The sequence below is a fragment of the Sminthopsis crassicaudata genome, chromosome 6, assembly GCF_048593235.1.
Source record: "Sminthopsis crassicaudata isolate SCR6 chromosome 6, ASM4859323v1, whole genome shotgun sequence".
In the NCBI taxonomy this organism is placed as follows: domain Eukaryota; kingdom Metazoa; phylum Chordata; class Mammalia; order Dasyuromorphia; family Dasyuridae; genus Sminthopsis; species Sminthopsis crassicaudata.
In genome coordinates, this window is record NC_133622.1 from 121,606,225 (window position 1) to 121,626,696 (window position 20,472).

General features: G+C 33.9%; 1 protein-coding gene across 9 annotated transcripts in view; it reads left to right on the top strand.

Annotated features, from left to right (window-relative positions):
* The window catches only part of ARHGEF38 (Rho guanine nucleotide exchange factor 38), a 127,145-nt gene extending 122,644 nt beyond the window's left edge, over positions 1 to 4,501 (top strand). For 2 of the 9 annotated variants that reach the window (XM_074272739.1, XM_074272741.1), the window contains exon 17: positions 1,675 to 4,071. In XM_074272739.1, coding sequence (XP_074128840.1) covers positions 1,675 to 1,860 — 186 coding nt within the window. In that variant the 3' untranslated portion in view covers positions 1,861 to 4,071. Of the gene's footprint in view, positions 1 to 1,674 lie in introns of all 9 variants that reach the window. The other 7 variants (XM_074272747.1, XM_074272744.1, XM_074272742.1 and 4 more) reach the window with 7 other exon arrangements.
* The last annotated feature ends 15,971 nt before the right edge of the window (positions 4,502 to 20,472 follow it).

Below are 20,472 nucleotides of genomic sequence, written 5' to 3' on the forward strand. Positions count from 1 at the left end.
TAATCAGTGACCCAGTTCCTGAAAACATAACCCAAGATACTCAAAGACAGAAACAAACGTCTAAAACATATCGAAATATTTTTGGCAGCACTTTTTGGTGAAAACAAAAGTAAGTTTCATACATGGGGATATAAGTGAAGAAATATGATCATAGAATAATTACATATAAAAATTGGAAAACCAGAGAAATTTGGGAAGATTCTGTATGACCTGATATAAAATAAAATAAGCAGATCAAAGAAAGCATAAATACAATGACAAGATATAAATGTAAAGCTCTCTAAAGGGAAGCCAAAATCTGAGCAATTGAGAAATAAGTCAAGGTGCTAGTCATGGTTGGATAGGGGTGGGGATATAAAGGTGGCACCTTACTATTATAAATATTTATACACATTAGAAACTAGGTGGTGAAACAGGATGAATTCAGAAAGGCCTGGAGAGACTTAAATGAACTGATGCTGAATGAAATGAGCAGGACCAGAAGATCATTATATACTTCAACAACAATACTATATGATGATCAATTTTGATGGACATGGCCATCTTCAACAATGAGATGAACCAAATCAATTCCAATAGAGCAGTAATGAACTGAACCAGCTACACCCTGCAAAAGAACTCTAGAAGATGACTATGAACTACCACATAGAATTCTCAATCCCTCTATTTTTGTCTGCCTGAATTTCTGATTTCCTTCATAGGCTAATTGTACACTATTTCAAAGTCCGATTCTTTTTTGTACAGCAAAACAACTGTTTGGACATGTATACATATATTGTATTTAATTTACAGTTTAACAAATTTAACATGTATTGGTCAACCTGCCATCTGGGGGAAGGGGGAAGGAGGGGAAAAATCAGAACAGGAGGTTTGGCAATTGTCAATGCTATAAAATTACCCGTGCATATATCTAGTAAATAAAAACTATAATAATAAAAAGAAAGAAAGAAAGAAAGAAAGAAAGAAAGAAAGAAAGAAAGAAAGAAAGAAAGAAAGAAAGAAAGAAAGAAAGAAAGAAAGAAAGAAAGAAAGAAAGAAAGAAAGAAAGAAAGAAAGAAAGAAAGAAAGAAAGAAAGAAAGAAAAGAAAGGAAGGGAGGGAGGGAGGGAGGGAGGGAGGGAGGGAGGGAGGGAGGAAGGAAGGAAGGAAGGAAGGAAGGAAGGAAGGAAGGAAGAAAGAAAGGAAGAAAGGAAGAAAGAAACTAGGTGGTGAAGTAGGAAAAAGTACAGGAAGACCTAATTTCAAATGCTGAATCAGATATTTCCCAGCTGTGTGACCTAGGCAAGTCACTTAACTTCTCTTACTTGACTGAGTTTCCTCATAAGTAAAAATGAGATCATAATAGCACTTATTTCACAAGCTTATTTTGAAGAACTAATGAGGTAATGTATAGAGCTTTACAAACATTACAATGCTATATAAATACTAATTATTATTATTGTCGGATGAAGTTTAATTTTTTTTCTTTGTCACAAATTAAAATTCAATCTGGAAAAAGAGGGTGTTGAAATAAATGACATTATTTAAATGGCACCACCAAAATTTATTTTTTAGAAAAGAATGGGCATCATCAAGAAGTACTGCTAAAGCTTAAAAAGTTTTCCCATTTTGCCTGCTTCAGATGAGAGATTTTTAGATTCTGCTTTTTCACCATGTCTTTTGTTTTCTTCTCTAGATATTCTATGCGGTTCATGCATTTCAAGCCAGAAGTGAGCACGAGCTCAGCCTCCAAGAATACCAACGGGTTCATATTCTTCGATTTTGTGATCTAAGTGGCAATAAGAAGTGGTGGCTAGCTGAAGCTCAAGGACAGAAGGGATATGTGCCTGCCAACTACCTGGGAAAGATGACATATGCTTAAAAAACAAACTCCTGGATAATTTCTTTAGTTTTTCTGTCAAATCAAGAGATCAACTAACTACCTCTTACATATCTGACATGAAGTTTCTCAGTGAGGAAAGTACATCAAACACCAAAGAAATAAATCATCCAGCTATGAAGACTGGTACCTTGCCAGATACTATGGAGGTTCTGGCAAGATCAGCTCATAAGTGTATCTTAGGATATATTGGCGTTGAAGTAAATGCTAAGCCAAAATTCAATGTAAAAAAATTAATAAACCCACCAACTCTTTGTATTCATCTTAAGAAACTTTTTTTTTTTTTAAACCAAACAAACTTTTTTTAGGAATAATCTTAAGACAGGATCAATATATCTTATTGTAATTCTGAAAGGCTGAATATACATGACATAAGCTTTTGCCCAAACTGATTTATTTCTAAATTTCTAACTGTAAACGAGCCTAGAGAGCATATAATTCAAACTTCTTAATTTTACAGAGAAGGGAAGTAATTTGTTTAAAATCATAGAAATTCTAAATTCTGGTCTAAATTTGAGCCCTGGTCCACTGTACCATATTGTTTCACCAGGACATTTTATCTTCTCAAGGTTATTGGTCATAGGGCATTAAAAAAAATTAAAGTAAAATAGACCAGTTAAAAATCAATAAAATATCCCCAATATAAAAGCACAGGGGCAAAAAAGATGAAAAATTAAAATATTATTGCCCATACAAACAAATTGATGTATGCTTAAGGTGTTGTGAATTACAATATCTAATGAAAAAGAACATTTATTCTAATTCCCCCCCCCTTTTTTAGTACGTAAATGTACATACAGTAACATACACACACACACACACACACACACACACACACACACACACACCCTTTTTCCAAATCAAACCTTTCTTAATATTAACTCAGAGAAAGTAGTAGTTCTTAAGCTGGTTTAATTTTTAAAATATTTTTGCTGATTATTTTGTAAAAGTGTTTTCATCATATTCTTTCTTATAAATATTTAGGAAAACAATGGCTTTTAAATGTTTAACTTAATTAATGAAACCTCAGTGAAAAATACTAGAAAATTTGGAAAAAGTTAAACTGGAAAAACAACTATCATCTTGTTAACTAATCTGAACAAAGCCTTAAATATAATTATTTACCTATTTGTTCTTGTATGGAGTTAGTTTTGAGGGTTGTTTTTCCTATAAACAAATGTTTATGGTCATTGGATCTTATCCAGTACAGGGGAAAGAACATTGGCTCTTTAGCCAGAGGAAGTGGATTCAAATATTTATTACCTTTCATTTAATACCTACATGACCTTAATTTCTCTAAGCCTGTTTCCTCAAATATAAAATGAAGAGATTAGCTTAAATAGTTTCAGATCACTAAAGTTAGAAACTTTAGTTCTATAATCATATGACAAATAGATCTGTTCCTTGGGATTTCATATCTATTTGATCAAGATACTTCATAGAAATACTAATATAAATAAGCCTTTGGAAAACATACAATTTTGAAATCACTCGGGCCACTTTATTGGCTTTTCTTTGGCATACAATAATAACTTTTAATAGCACCAAAAATTTACCAATAGAATGTTGATTTTCAAGATTTGGATGAAGCTGGCTCAAAAATTCTTAATGAAATTCACTGGGAGTACAAAATCTACTTTTGTCACAATATAGTTACACATTTCAAGGATCTGTAATTTTGTCCACATGGGTCCTCATTCCATTGACCCAAAACAGACATCTGAGAATTGGTGTAATTGTAAAATTAATCTTCCTTGAAACCAGTCTGGCATTGAGTATTTTTTAACTATTTCTTTGGCCTTCAGATGTCAAATATTTTTGGAGTCTTTTAAGCTTGGTAGGTCTCGCTCCAACTTGTGGTCAATTAGGATAGCCTTGAAAATTCTGGGTCACATTTATGACACAATAAAGTTTTAGGAGTTGATTTTGGTTGAGATATAAATAAATCCAGGGATCCACAAAGCAAAATAAAAAAAATTTACAAGATTATAAGATTATTATTATGCAAGATTAGCTTCAGGTTACTATGAAAATTCTGGAATTTCTTGGTGTGAATTGGGTGTCTCAATCTAATGTTTATATTCATACAATTTTAGAGGGTTATGTTTTTAGAATATTTTGCTATTTACTTTAGATCATTTGTATATTCCATATACAAATATGTACCAAAATATACATATATAACAAATATATACTAAAAAAGAGATAAATCTTGAAGTAAAAGTCTTTTGTACTACCACATGATTTAATATGATTCTCCTTGACTTTCAAAGGTATATAAATTCAGAAATACCTAAGGAAAAAAGTATGGTGAACATTTAAATGACTCCCATTCATTTTAATTTGGGGTATAACATGCTGCTGTGTAGAAAATCCTGACCTTAGAGTCAGATGACCTGAATTTCAAATTCCAATTTTGCCACTTAATGATTGTGTGACCTTGGACAAATTACTTTTACCTCTTAGGGCTTCAGTTTCCTCACTTGTAAAGGGAAGTGTTTGAACTAGATGGTAAAGTCCCTTTGACTTCTAGAGCTGTGATCTTAATAACCAAGCAAATTCTGAGGATATATATCTATATATGTGTGAATGTATATATATTTCCTGAAGATATATACTTCTGTGTATATAAGATCTGAGTTTCCTTATGTTCTATCCCTTTTAAAATTACTTGAGATTTTAGACCTGGAAATTAATGGATTGTTGTGTAAGGAGTAGCATTTTTTTTTTTTTTTTTGCAACTGTCTGGTATAAGAAAATATGACCTATTCATGTGATCCAAGGATTGAAGCTTATTGCTGCCCCTAGGAGGTCCCAGAGGTGCAACATCCAAGTGGCAGAGATGGTTGATCAAATATTTTAATGAAACCATGGACTTCACATTTTGCACTGTCAATCATATATTTATTTAAAGCATTGATGAAATCCTAGCATCCTAGGATTAGAGGTCATCTGGTTCAACTCTTTCTTGAAGCATGAATCCTTGATATAAACAAAAACAAGACAAGTCTTTCAAGACTTAGATTTCAATATCTAACTAGTTTTAGTTGTAATTGAATTTTCTATTCATAATCTTAAACTTGATTGATCAACCAGTATATGAAGTAGTTAGGTGGAGCCATAGTATACAGAATAGTCCTGAGTTCAAATTTGACCTTAGACCCCTATCAGCAAATGCGATCCTGAGCAAGTCATTTAACCTCCGTTTGCCTCAGTTTCCTCATCTGTAAAATGGAGATAAATGGGCATTTACCTCCCAGGGTTGTTGAGGGTTTGGTATTAGCTTACATGCTACTAAATGTCAAGCACTATACTAGGCTGGGGACAAAAAAAATTGGAAATACTTCCTACCATCAAAGACTACACATTCAAATAGGGGAGATAATAGTCATCTATATAGACATGTAGAAAATGCACATAAAACAGATGCAAGGTAACTAGAAGTGATAGGAGAGAAGTGGTGTGAAGTGGTGTGTGTGTGTGTGTGTGTGTGTGTGTGTGTGTGTGTGTGTGTGTGTGTGGCACACGCTGAAGGGGCTTCTACTTTTGAGCTTAATTTTCGCCAGTCACTGATTTTCTTGATGATAAAGGAAGAAAATTCTTTGATGCTTTAAAGTACACAGATGCTTCCAAATAAAATTTCATAGAGCCTAAAACTATGATTGACATTTAGGAAAAAAACTTATATAATCCTAATAGGAAGGTTTATGTTTCTTTTTTTAAAGTTTGTAATAAACATCTCCTTTAAATAACTTCATTGTTTTGGAAAGGATCCTCTAAAGCTGGTGTTACATAATTCTTTCTCATTAACAAATAAGCCAAAAGAAAAAAAAAAAAAAAAAAAAAGCAACCCAACCCTTGATTTATTTAATGTTATTGTGGTAAAATTAAAAACTTGCACATTACAAAAGTACATGTCTCAAGTTAGATTTCCAAAATTAAAATTCTCAAGAAATGGAACTGATGCCAATAATGCCTGAACATTAAAAAAAAAAAATCATTTGTTTGCATAATGGTTTAAAAAATTTTAAAGATTATCTTTCATTTTGAAGAAGATCTCAGTCTTACTCTACTTCATGGTAAATGAATCATGTAGAAATGACATAATAGAATCTATTAAATATAATAGTGGAGGCTAGTATTAGATATTTAAAAGGTCCTTATAAAAATGTACCTATCCAAGATTTTGCTTATAGAAAGGTAGGCCTTCTAAAAGCATATACTTGTACAAAATTATAATGAGCATATAACTGTGGGAATTTACAAAAGTTAGTATTAGATTTTAGAAGTTTTTATTTTAATAATAACTTATTTTCCTGTGTTAAAGTATATGTTTTAAATAGTTATGCAAGTTATGGTGGAGATAAAAAAATAATTTCTAAAGGTACAAAGGCCAGGAAGCATTAAATTATTTAAATCTCCTGTGTTTAAATTATTTATGGATTGGCAATTACGCTGCAGAAGGCAAAAATAATCCTGGTATCTTCATAAGAACAATTTAAATTAAATATATACTTCAGATTTGAAGCAATTAACATCCCAAACATCCATTAGGCATCTATGATGTGTCAGTAAGCATAGCACTGGGGAATGCAAAGATAAAGACAAAAATAGAAGTTTCTTTTTTTCCTTGTGCCTGGGGGGGAACTGAATTTCTTTATTTTAAGTCCCTTTTTAAAAATTAGGTGAATTTAGAACTCAAAATAACAAAATGCTGTGAGAGAAACTATGCATTATTGTTATTATCTGGAATAAGCAAATAGTTTTAATGTACTTGCTAGAATTTTTCTATCTTATTTGTTAACTGGGTCCCAGGACTGATACTTTCTGCTAATTGGTAGTAACCAAAGAACTTACATTTTACCAAATAATAACACATGAGAGGATTTTTTCTCAAGAACAGACCACCCTTTTGACATCTATGCTGTCCTGTGATGCTACATCACTCATGAAAAATATACCACTTCATAAAGTGATTCTCTATATAAATCCTTCCAAATGATATTCTAGAAAAAAAGGCCAAAAGATTTCCAGTCTACAAACTTATTTCAACTCAATTGATCCTAGGCTAGAGTCTTTTAGGAATCAAACATTATTTTTTTGACAACTTTTGTTTTTATTTTTCCCTAAATAGATTATTGGTTGTTAACTGAAAGAATGAATATATTCTGTAATGTAGAAATTGCTTCTATTGTTGAACAATGTATCTCATCAGAGTCCTCTTATATCTATAATTTGACTTTCTTTACATTGTCAAAGTCATTATGTTTAGTAGTTATCTGGTTCCTTCTTCTCCTGGCATCACTTAAAAAATCTTCCCATAGATCTGACTTCTTCAAAGTCAAAGTCATTATTCCATTACTCATAGACCATATTTGTTCAATTACTACCCAATCATTGACCATATATATTATTTTCAGCTTTAAAATAATGTTGCTATAGTCTTATTTGTAGTGACCTTGGATCTCTTAGAATCGGCAGGAGTCAGGATAAGCAAAAGTCTTTATTCTTGGTCTTTTGTGATCTGGTCAGGGAATTAGATCTAGCAATCTCCACCCCTCTTTCCTTTCTTTTCAGCCCCAGGAAAATGAATGAATCTCCTCCTACTACTCCACCCACTCAAGTCACTTCCCCTTCTTTGTCCATATCCACTGATCTAGCCCACACAGAATAGTTAAGTAGGTTCATCCTCCAAAAATGTGGTAATAGAGAATTGTCCAATTGGTAATTAGCCTCACGTGCCAGGTTACCTGCTCATTTATAGCCCTTGACATCTCCCGCTTTCTTTTGTTTTAGAACACAGGTGGTCACGCCCCCACTGACTTCTCAGGAAGGGAGATGAAAAGCACCAAAGGGAAGTGGGGATTGCTAGTGGTTTTCTGGGCTGAAAGATCTTATTAGAGACAGGTATGCACAAACCCATCAGCATGGGAGGTATTACACAGGCACATAGCAATAATGCAGAGGCTATTAGGGATGACTCTTCCCACTGTCAGTGCAGGCTCAGTGAGGTGTAAAAAACATGAATTGTACATTAAAGTAGTGATATAATAAACAATATAAATCAACATGGTCTTGTAAAAGATTTCCAGAAGTCCTAGAAGAAGGGAATGTAAACATCAGTCACACATATGCCTTTTTCAGCAACCAAGAGATAGTCCAAAACCAATCTATTGTCCATTGACTGAATTGATTGAATCCAATGATCCCCACAAGTTTTTGAAGTCCTGCAACAGTCTTTTTATATGTTAGGGAATCCAATGATTCCTACAGGTTTTGCAGTCCTGCAACAGTCTTATGATGTCTCAGAGAATCCAATGATTCCTGAGGACTTTCAAGCCCAACACTTTTTGATGTCCATGAATCAAATGCCATAATTGCCAGGCTCTTTCAGTGGTGGGCACAGTCAGCAATGGAACCACTCGATGTTTCTTGGGTCTTCTCCTTCATTTCAAGGGTCTGCCCAGTCTCTCTCTGATGGACAAGGCAAATAGGGCTCATTGGCTTCCATCTGTAGAGATACAAGCAAACCCTCTCCCCCAAGCAGTTAACCTATCTGGTCCCTTCCATTCACCACTTTCTGGGTCTCTTCACATGACCTGGTGATTATCTAAAGACAGTGGAGCTGCTCGCACTGGACACTGCCCTTCAGGTGGGTTATAAAACCTGTCTGCCGGAGCCACTGCATCTTTGTCAAAAATTAAAAAATTAATGGTATAGAGAACTAAATTTAGAAATTCTCTAGGGTCATCTGTGGCTCCCCCTTTCTTTTGTTTTTGGAGGAGTGTCTTAATTTCTGTTTCTTCTCTCTACTATTGCCTGCCTTTGAGGATTAAATGGTGTGCCAGTGGTATGTGAAATCTTATACTGTGCACAAAAGTGTGCAAAATGTTTAGACGTATATGCAGGTCCATTGTCTGTTTTTATTGTTTGTGGCACACCCATAATTGCAAATGCTTGTATAAGGAATTCAGTGACCACTCGGGCTGTCTCTTTTGCTGCTGGCATTGCAAAAGTGAATCCTGAAAAGGTGTCTACAACAACGTGGATAAAAGACAGACGACCAAAAGATTTATAACAAGTCACATCCATTTGCCAAATTTCATTAGGTCTCAAACCACAAGGGTTCTTCCCTGGAGGGAGTGTAGGAGCATGGAAAGGAAGGCAAGCTGTACAGGCTTTTACTATTCTCCTAGCTTCTTCTCTTGTTATTCCAAATTATAAACGTAAAGCTCGGGCAGCCTGATGATATTTAGAATGAGATTCTTGGGCTTCTTGAAATAAAGGAGTATTGGCCAACATGGTTAGAAGACTATCTGCTTTTGAATTACTATCAAAAATAGGACCTGAAAGTCCACTATGGGAGTGGACATGCAAGATATAAATCTTACCTCAATGCTTTCTCACTTGCTCTTGAAGTTCCTTAAAGAGCTGATATATATTGGAGGCTACAAATTTTATTTGGGCTGTGGCAATTCTTTGTACCACACCTACTGAATAGGCTAAATCAGATATTATGTTTGTCTTCTGGATAATAAGTAAGGGCTAGAATGATTGCATACAATTCATTCCGCTGAGTGGACTGAAAAGGACTTCTGACTACTCTCTATAGTTAAGTCACAAGAGTATACAGCACAAATATTATGTTTGGATGCATCTGTAAAGATAGTTGGTCCTTTAAGAGGAACTTTAGAAACCTTGTCTTCAAGAATCCATCGCCAATTATGTAATAGTCTGGTTATCTTTAATGAAGACCCATGTGTAAAATTTGGCTAATAAAATTTGCCACTCTGGGATAGTTTCACAACACACATTAACTTGTGCATTAGTATAAAAGGTGTATATCTTGTCGGGTCTTATCCCAGATAATTGTACTGCTCGCTTAATGGCCTTTAATAAAATTCTAGCCACAAGCACTTGTTCTGGTTGTGCTGGGAGGTTCACCCACTCTATCACACTGTCTCCTTGATGAAGGATTGCTATGGGTGCCTCTTGTGTAGCAAAAACTGATATTTCCAAGGGTTTTTGAGTGATTCTTTCAACCACATTGACTAAAGCCAGTTCAACTTGTCTCAAAACCTCTTGCGCTTCTTTTGTAAGCTGGCGTGGTGAATTTAAAGACAGCGCTTTAAATTTAAATTAAAATGTCATATAATGGTTGCAATTGACAGGAGTCAAACCTAGCACTGGACGCATCCATTGGATATCTCCTATCAATTTCTGGAGTCATTTAAGGTATTTAGCTTCTCTCGTCTTAAGGAGAGTTTTTGTACTGTAAGCACCTTAGGATATACTTCATATCTTAAATATTGAAAAGGAGCATGTCTTTGAATTTTTTCTGGAGCTATGTGCAATTTATAATTCCTTAGTGTTTCTATGGTTTTTTGTAGACATACTTCTAACATTTGTACCTCAGGTGCACATCCCAATATATCATCCATGTAATGTAATAACATTACTTTTGCAAATGCTTTTCTTACTGGAGTAAGAGCAGTAGCAACATACATTTGATACATAGTAGGGCTGTTTTTCATTCCCTGTGGCAAAACTGTCTATTCATATCTTTTATAAGGCTCAGCTAAGTTAACACTTGGCACTGAGAAGATAAATCTTTTCATATCCTCCTTATCTAGAGGGATAGAATAGAAACAACCCTTAATATCTATAACCCAAAGAGGCCATTCTCTAGGCAATTGAGTAGGAAATGAAGTTCAGGTTGAAGAATTTCCATAATTTCCATCTGTTCATTTACCTTTCTTAAATTAGTCAACATCCTCCATTTTCCAGATTTCTTTTTTATAACAAATATTGGGGAATTCCAAGGACTTAGAGAAGGTTGTAAGTATCCTTGGTCAAGTTGTTCCTGTACTATGTCTAGTAAGGCCTGAATTTTATCGCTATCTAAGGGCCACTAGTCTATCCACACTGGTGTATCAGTTTTCCATTGGATAGGAACAAGTGAAAGTGTTGGCAGGCCTTCAACAGCAGCCCTGCCTAAAAAACTGAAGTACTCATTTTTAACCCTAATTGTTGTAAAATGTCTCTTCCCCACAGATTGATGGGGATTTTTTCACTATAAAAAGGAGTAAAAACTCCTGTTTCATCTTCAAATACCCATCTTAAAGGGGGTAGCACTAACTTCAGCTGCTATTGATCCTCCTACCCCAGACATGTAGGTGTCTGTCTTAGTCTTTGGCCAGTTGGCACCTCTAATGACTGTGCGATCTGTACCTGTGTCTACCAGTGCTTCTAATGGTGAGCATAGGTCGATCAGCTGTCACAGCTGCTGACCAGTATATTACTAGGTTTTTTCTGCTTGGAGTCAGAATGTGGGTGACTATCATCAGGTTGCTTATTAGGGGTCTGTATCAATAAACCCGATGCTACTACTTCCCCTACTTGATAAGTCACATATTGTCTACCTGTGTTAGTGACTGGGATATTATCTACTCATTCCCCAGTTTCCCACAAAATTGGGGGTATCTAGATGACTCAGTGTATAGAGCACTGGCCCTAAACTTAGAACTGAGTCATTTAATACTTACTAGTTGACCCCAAGTCACTTAACCCCTATTGCTTTGCATATATATATATATATATATATATATATATATATATATATATATATATATATATATATATATATATATATATATATAATTGTATTGAATATGCAGACCTTTCCATCTCCTCATAGAGCTAGTGGTTAAATATTTACGAGCATACCTTTGATAATACTATACCAACCCTAATTTAAAGAAAGGTCACAATTTTACAAAAATAAATCTTTATTAGTACAATAATTTAAATTGATTCAGTTATATATAAATTACAAACACAAATGAAAACCATTAAAACATTAACCTAGCACTCTAGTTTCCCTAGATTTTTTGTTTGCTTTAGCTTCATGTTAATTAAATTACCTAGATTTTGAATGAAACTTTTCTTTCTAGAATTTGTCTATACTATACTTGTTTTTCTTTATGAGTTATAATTTAAGGTGCACTAACTTGTCTAAGTACATACAATGGGTGATAATAAGTGTCAAGGTCTACAAATGAGCAGATGCAAGGTAACCTGCCACATGAGGCTAATTACCAATTGGACAATTCTCTATTACCACATGATTGGAGGATGACCCTCCCCAACTATTCTGTGCTGGCTAGATTGGTGGGTGTGGCCAAAGAAGGGGGAAGTGAGATCAGTGGGTGGAGTAGGAGGAGGAGATGGATTCATTCTCCTGGAGTTGGAGGGAGAGAAAGGAGGTAGGGGATTGCTAGATCTAATTCCCCTGACCTGACCGAACAAGACCCAAGAATATAGACTTTTGCTTATTTGCTCCCGCTGATTCTAAGAGATCCAGGGTCACTACATTTTGGTGTTCAATGTGTGGGCCAAGCACCATACTTCCACTGAAGTCCTCCGGTGACCAGGAAACTACGTGAGTATTTTTAATAGACAAATATGGAACTTACTTTGTTTTTTTGTTTTTGTTTTTTGTTTATTTTTATTTTTTATTTTATTATTATTTTTTAATTTTATAATTATAAAATTTTTTGACAGTATATATGCATGAATAATTTTTTTTTTAAATAACATTATCCCTTGTATTCATTTTTCCAAATTTTCCCCTCCCTCCCTCTACTCCCTGCCCTAGATGACAGGCAATCCCATACGTTTTACATGTGTTACAATATAACCTAAATACAATATATGTGTGTAAATACCATTTTCTTGTTGCACATTAAGTATTGGATTCCGAAGGTATAAGTAACCTGGGTAGATAGACCGTAGTGCTAACAGTTTACATTCATTTACCAGTGTTCCTTCTCTGGGTGTAGTTGTTTCTGTCCATCATTGATCAACTGGGAGTGAGTTGGATCTTCTTTAAGTTGAAGATATCCACTTCCATCAGAATACATCCTCATACAGCATTGAAATGTACAGCGATCTTCTGGTTCTATTCATTTCACTAAGTATCAGTTCATGTAAGTCTCTCCAAGCCTCTCTGTATTCATCCTGCTGGTCTTTTCTTACAGAACAATAATATTCCATAACCTTCATATACCATAATTTACCCAGCCATTCTCCAATTGATGGACATCCGTTCATCTTCCAGTTTCTAGCCACTACAAAAAGAGCTGCCACAAACATTTTGGCACATACAGGTCCCTTTCCCCTCCTCAATATTTCTTTGGGATATAAGCCCAATAGCAGCAATGCTGGGTCAAAGGGTATGCACAGTTTGATAATTTTTTGGGCATAAGGAACTTACTTTGTTAAGGGCTAAACTAGGAATCTCATAGCTGAAATGGGGCAGATGTTAGGAAAAGATTCCTCAGCCCTTCCCCCCACCCCACAGTGGCGCTATAGAAAGCATACTCAAGATAACTGAGGAGCAAAGTTTACTTATAACCTGGGTGCAGATTGCTAAATAATTTGGACAAAAAAGGCAAAAAATAGTCCTTGCTCTCAAGAACTCCCAGTCTACATATAAACAACTATATACAAATAGGAAAAATTACAAATAATCTATAGAAGGAAGGCACTGACATTAAGGTTTATAAGGAAGTTTCTCACAGAGAACTTGGAGGGGAGGAAAGCCAGGAGAGTGAAAAGGAGAAGGCATGAGGAATAGCCTGTGAAAATATCCTGAATTAAATGATTTGAGTGCTTTTTGCAAGGAAAAACATGAAGGTCAATGTCACTAGATTGCAGAGCATTTGGTATAAGAATAAGACTGTTAAGAGGGTGTCAAGTTGTGAAGAGCTTTGAATGCTAGAGAATTTTATATTTGATCTGAGAGGTGATGTCATTGGAGTTTTTAAGTGTGTTTGTGTGAGGGGGGGAGGGGGAGGGAGGAAGGGAGGGGAGGAAGGAAGAAGAGAGGGAAAGAGGAAGAGAGGAGTCAGGGAGGGAAGGAGGGAGTCAGGGAGGGAGAGACATAGTCAAATTTTTAGGTAATTTTAGATGAATTTGACATCTTAAGTAGAGGATAACCTAGACTGACAGGCTGGGTGCCTGGGAGAATGATGATGCCCTTGACAGTAACAGAAAAGTTTAAAAGTGGTTTGATTTGGGGAAGAAAGATATTGAATTCATGGCAGAAACTAGGCATGGACCCACATTTAACACAACATACTAAGATAAGATCAAAATAGGTCCAAGATTTAGGCATAAAGAATGAAATCATAAATAAATTGGAGGAACATGGGATAGTTTACCTCTTGGACTTGTGGAGAAGGAAGGAGTTTGTGTCCAAGGGAGAACTAGAGACCATAATTGATCGCAAAATAGAAAATTTTGATTACACCAAATTAACAAATTGGGAAAACATTTTGACAGTTAAAGGTTCTGATAAAGAACCATCTCCAAAATATACAGAGAATTGACTTTAATTTATAAGAAATCAAGCCATTCTCCAATTGATAAAGGATCAAAGGATATGAACAGACAATTTTCAGATGATGAAATTGAAACTATTTCCACTCATGAGAGTGTTCCAAATCACTATTGATCAGAGAAATGCAAATTAAGACAACTCTGAGATATCATTACACATCTGTCAATTTGGCTAAGATGACAGGAACAAATAACGATGAATGTTGGAGGGGATGTGGGAAAACTGGGACACTGATGCATTGTTGGTGGAGTTGTGAAAGAATCCAACCATTTTGGAGAGCAATCTGGAATTATGCCCAAAAAGTAATCAAAATGTGCATACAGTAGCTAAGTGCTATTACTAGGCTTATATCCCAAGGAAATACTAAAGAAGAGAAAGGGACGTGTATGTGCCAAAATGTTTGTGGCAGCCCTTTTCATAGTGGCTAGAAACTGGAAAATGAACGGATGCCCATCAATTGGAGAATGGTTGGGTGAATTATGGTATATGAATGTTATGGAATATTATTGTTCTGTAAGAAATGACCAACAGGAGGAATACAGAGAGGCTTGGAGAGACTTACATCAACTGATGCTGAGTGAAACGAGCAGAACTAGGAGCTCATTATACACTTCAACAATGATACTGTATGAGGATGTATTCTGATGGAAGTGGATACCTTCAACATAGAAAAGAGCTAATCCAATTCCAATTGATCAATGATGGACAGAATCAGCTACATCCAGAAAGGGAACACTGGGAAATGAGGGTAAACTGTGAGCATTGTTTTTTTTTTGTTTTGTTTTGTTTTGTTTTTCTTCCCAGATTATTTTTACCTTCCGAATACAATCCTTCCTTTGCAACAACAACAAAATTCAGTTCTGCACATATATATTGTACCTAGGGTAAATATAAGATATTTAATATGTATGGGAATGCCTGCCATCTAGAGGGAAGGAGGGGAAAAATTCGGAACAGAAGGGAGTACAAGGGATAATGTTGTTAAAAAAAAATTACCTATGCATATATACTGTCAAAGAAAATGTTATAATTATAAAAATTAATAAAAAAAGACATTGAATTCATTTGGAGCATGCTGAGATTAATCCAGCTTGAAATGTCTACTGGGCAGCTGGAGTTGGAAGTCTAGCAATTTAGAAGTTATTATTGGATATTTCCATCTGAAAATCATTAGCATTGAGGATATAATTGGAATCTTCGGGAGCTGATGAGATTGCCAAGTGAAATGGTAGAAAAGAAGAAAAGTCTTAAGATAGAATCCTGAAGAATACCTATTTTTGAGTGTGACCTGGATGAAGATGCAGGAAAGTAGAATGTAGAATGGTCAGCGAAACAAGTAGAATTAGGAAAACATTGTACAAAGTAACAGTAAGATTGTATAATGATTAACTGTAAAAGACTTGGTTCTTCTCAGCAGTTCAACGAACCAAGGCAATTCCAATAAACTTTGGAGAGAAAACATTATCTGCATCCAGAGTCTATAAAGTCCATAAAGGCTGAAAATAAATCAACATATGCTATGTTCACTTTTTAAAAACTTTTCTTTTTTTCTCCCCTCTCATAGTTTTTTTTCTTTTATTATGATTTTCCTTTCCCAACATGATTTGTAAAGAAATGTGTATTAAAAAGATTAATGTACATGTATAAATAGAAAAAAAGAAAAACAATAAAAAAGGGAAAAAGAATGCTCATATATAGAAAATGTTACAGAAACTTTGAGAAAAGAGAGTATAAAGTATTGTTAAAGGCTGCAGAAATGTCAAGAAGGATGAGAATTGAAAAAAAAAAGACCACACTGATACATTTAAACTCTCACTTTTCCAAGAGGAATACTGTGGAATACTCCTTCCTCCCTCTTCTCTCCTTTATCTTACTCATTACTATAGCTCCTGTGCTCAAACTAATATTTACACAGAACCAGCCATTCACATACTAACAACTGTTTATATAACATTAAAGCAAAACAAAAAAAAAATCACTAAATAAAAGCACTTAATATGTAGCAAAATGAGGGATGATTAATAAATCAAAGTCCACACATAAACTTAATGTTTCATTTAGTAGCTATGAGAAAGAGTAGGCACACACAGAAATATTGCAAGAGAACACATACGTGAGAAAAACTCATAGGCTTGGGGTAACTTATTTTCCTGAACTGTAGTTCTATCCAAGAACATCTGAACCATACAGTACCACATTAAGACTTTAAGACAACCTGTACATATATATATATATATATATATATATATATATATATATATATATATATATATATATATATATATTTATGTTTTTAATTTTCAATAGTATTTTATTTTCCAAATACATGTCAAGATAGTTTTTAACATTCATTTTTGTAAGACTGTGTTCCAGATTTTTCTCCCTCTCTTTCTTATCTCCTCTCTCCCCAAGACAGCAAGAAATTTGATATGTTAAATATGTGGAATTTTTTTAAACATATTTTCTATTTGCCATGTTGTGCAAGAAAAATCATACCAAAAGGGGGAAAAAATCCATGAGAAAGAAAAAACAACCAACAAAACAAAAAAGGTGAAAATACTGTTTTAATCTACATAGTTTCAAGTCTCCATAGTTCTCACCCTGGATGCTAATGCAAGGCCTTGAATCACTTTGTTGAGCAGAACCAAGTCCGTCACAGTTAATCATCACATAACCTTGTTACTGTGTACAATATTTTCTTGATTCTGCTCACTTCACTTAACGTCAATTCATTTAAGCCTCTCCAGGCTTTTCTGAAAGTAGCCTCCCCATCACTTACAGAACAATAATACTCCATCCCACTCATATACCATGTTATTCAGCCATTCCCCAACACTCAATTTCTAGTTTCTTGCTTTATAAAAAAGGCTGCTACAAATATTTTTGCACATGTGGGTCTTTTCCCTCGTTTATGTTCTCTTTGGGATACAGAACCAATGGTGAGAGTACTGGATCAAAGGGATACAAGTTTTATAGCCCTTTGAGCATAGTTCCAAATTGTTTTGACCAGGATGAATTTAAGTCAGCTGATCCCACTATTAATCAGATGGAAATTGGATTTATTCTATTTCTGTCCAGTAGTACTAACTACTGTTAGTACAGTATCTGTACTGTCTGCAGTACAAATACAATTTACTAGTTTACACTTTCTTAGGCAGCTTGCCATATCATGCCAGACTTAGTGTGAATATCTGTTGGATATTCACAGATATTCACAGCCCCAGAACTATAGGGCTCAAGTGATCCACCAGCTTCAGCCTCCCCAGTAGCAAAGATTACATGTATAGGCATCACACTCAGCTTGCTTATATTCTCTAAATGGGTTTCCTCTAAGTACAGTTAGCTCCTGGAATTATTTTACATTATTTCTTTTTTATCATTTATATTGCTTCTGGTACATTAGCTATTTTAATTGCTGTATAATATTTATTATTGGTATATTTTAATAGCTGAAAAACAATTTTGTGACACCTTAAATATAAAAATAAAATAGTTAAGTTTATGAAAAAATGAAAAAGAAAAGAATTTGTAAGAAGTCACAAGAAAGGCTGAAGTGAGGTTTAAAAGATTATTTTAAAATTGGGAAAATAAGAAAAAATTATCAATATGAAGACAAAATCTGAAATGAGCAATATAAACAACTAATATTAATCATACTGTAGTTGAAGAAAAACTGAAGCTAAGGCAAACTAGATTAAAAAAAAAACCCTCTAAAAATAATGCAAATGTTGAAAGGAATAAAACTTCCAGGTGACAATTCCAGAATCTAAGAGTTGAAAGAGATTTCTGAAGATATCTTGTCTTATTTGTTGCCTGAAAACAATTGTTTCTACAATATCCCTGATGAATGATTATCCAATGTCCATTTGGAAACCTCATAATGAAAATTGAAGCCTAATACTTCCTGGGCATAACATTCATTAGGGAGTGGGAACTCAACATAGCCCTGTGTATTTGTGGATAATTCAAGTTGTTTGGAAGTTCTTCCATTCATTTAACCACAATTGGTATCTCAGCAATTTCCATTATGACCTAGCAAACAGCATACCAGCCTAGAAGTCAAGAAAATTTTGATTCCTACTACTGGTACTTAGTAGCTCCTTAACCACAGGCAAATTACTGAATCTATCAGGGTCTCAGGTAACTCTGACAACAGATAACTTACAGATGAGTTGTTAATTAACATGCACTGAGAGGCTCCCTAGACTGTTTTCTGAATTGATGGGGAAAAAAAAAATCAACACAAAACATCCTATCTTTTTTCCTTAGTGTTCTGTTTATCTAAGTAGAACAAATACAAATTTTTTCTCCCACAATTCAGCTTTTCAAATAATTGAAGGAAATCATATCTTCTGAAAGGTCTTTTCTCCATATAATATATATATATATATATATATCCCCCCCCCCCTACAATCTTAATATGGCACCGTTCCTGTTTATTTTACTTTGGATATGCTCCAGTTTTATCAATGATTCTAGGGACTAGAAGGTAGTGATAGTAAAGGGAGGGAAAAGCAAGAAAAGAATCATTGAAACATTGTGAAGAAAATTGAAAAAATACAAAAGAGAATATATATGCAAGAGGGATAGTACTGATACTACTCAGTTCAATTTCAAAGTATCGTAAGCAATTCTCTTTTTCAGTCCTTTGTATAGATAAATATTCACGATTGTTAAGTTCATGATAACTAAAGAAACTAAATGTCTGGGGCACTTAGTGCAGTGAATACAGCACAAGCTGTGGAGTCAAGAGGGCCTGAGTTCAATGACCATGATCAAATAACCAATTGCTTCTCAAATCTTCCTCCTTCACAAGAAATTAAATGTTCTGTATAGTTTGTTAAACAGAAAAAAAGCTATGTGACTGGCTAAAAAAACACAATTCACCAATATGTTCCATATGTAGTGTATGTGTTCACAATTGATTCTAAAAATTGCCAAAATTCAAATGCAAAGATTGATTTAAATTTTATTATTCTGCTAATTTAAAAAAGGAAAAATCACAATGATGTATTGACAAATTGCAAATAGGCCAGAAAGAACTGAACTATAAACAATTACATTATATTATCCTGAAATGAAATATTCAAAATGAGAGCCTGTACTTAAAAAATGGATTATTCATGTTACAATAAAATTTGTAAAGAAACAAAAAGCTTACTTTTCTAACAATAGATTAAAAGCTAATAACTGGGAATCTTTTATACTCAATTATTAGAATGACAAAACAAAAAAATCAAGAATTACAATATTAAAACAACATATTAAATTGGACTTAATAAATATGTAATGCGTATATGGAAAAAACTCAATGCTTCCATTGAGCAAATAATCTTTTTTCACTTATACATGACATCTATTTTAAAACTGAGCATTATGGGTACTAAAGGAAATTAAGAAAATCAGAAAATTTATATTTTGCATTTATAGATCATAATACAATAATCAGTAGCAAATAATGATACTTTGGTAGGGACCCAGGTAAAACATTATTTTTAAAAAGTAATTGACTAAATAATTTATTGAGTGAGAAAGGAAATTATAAAAATATAAAAGTAGATCATATGAAAGATGGCAATACATATAGTAGTAGACAAAATCCGAGATTTATGAGTACTCAGATGTTGATTGATATTCCTAAGTGCCTACTGTATTAGTAATAGACACAAACAAAAAACACTAGCAAGTCACTATGGGTGAACAGAGAAATAAACAAAAAAGGTTAAAGATGAGAAAACTTCTCCAAATGATAAAATAATGACCCATTTTTGAAAGACCAAAAAAACTCTAAATAAGTAGCAACTAATAAAAAAGAAAGATCCACATTATCAAAATTAGAGATGAGAAAATAAAGCTCACAATCCAAATATATATATATATATGAAATTAAAAAAAAAATTCAAGATACTCAGAACAAGTAACTATTCTAACAAAAATACCTAAATCAACAAAATTAGAATGAAATAGCATGAAGAGATCAGTCTCAGATATTTCAGTCATTAAAAAATCAACCCTGCATAAAGTCACTAACAAAAGGATTTTATAAGTAATTCTATTAAGCTTTTTTTTAAAAAAGTACTAAAAATAAAATTAAAAAAATAAAAGAACAAGTTCTTCCTGTACTGTATAGAATGTTTCCAAACACAATAAACACATAGGGTTTTATTAAAGAAACTGGACAAAGAACGCAA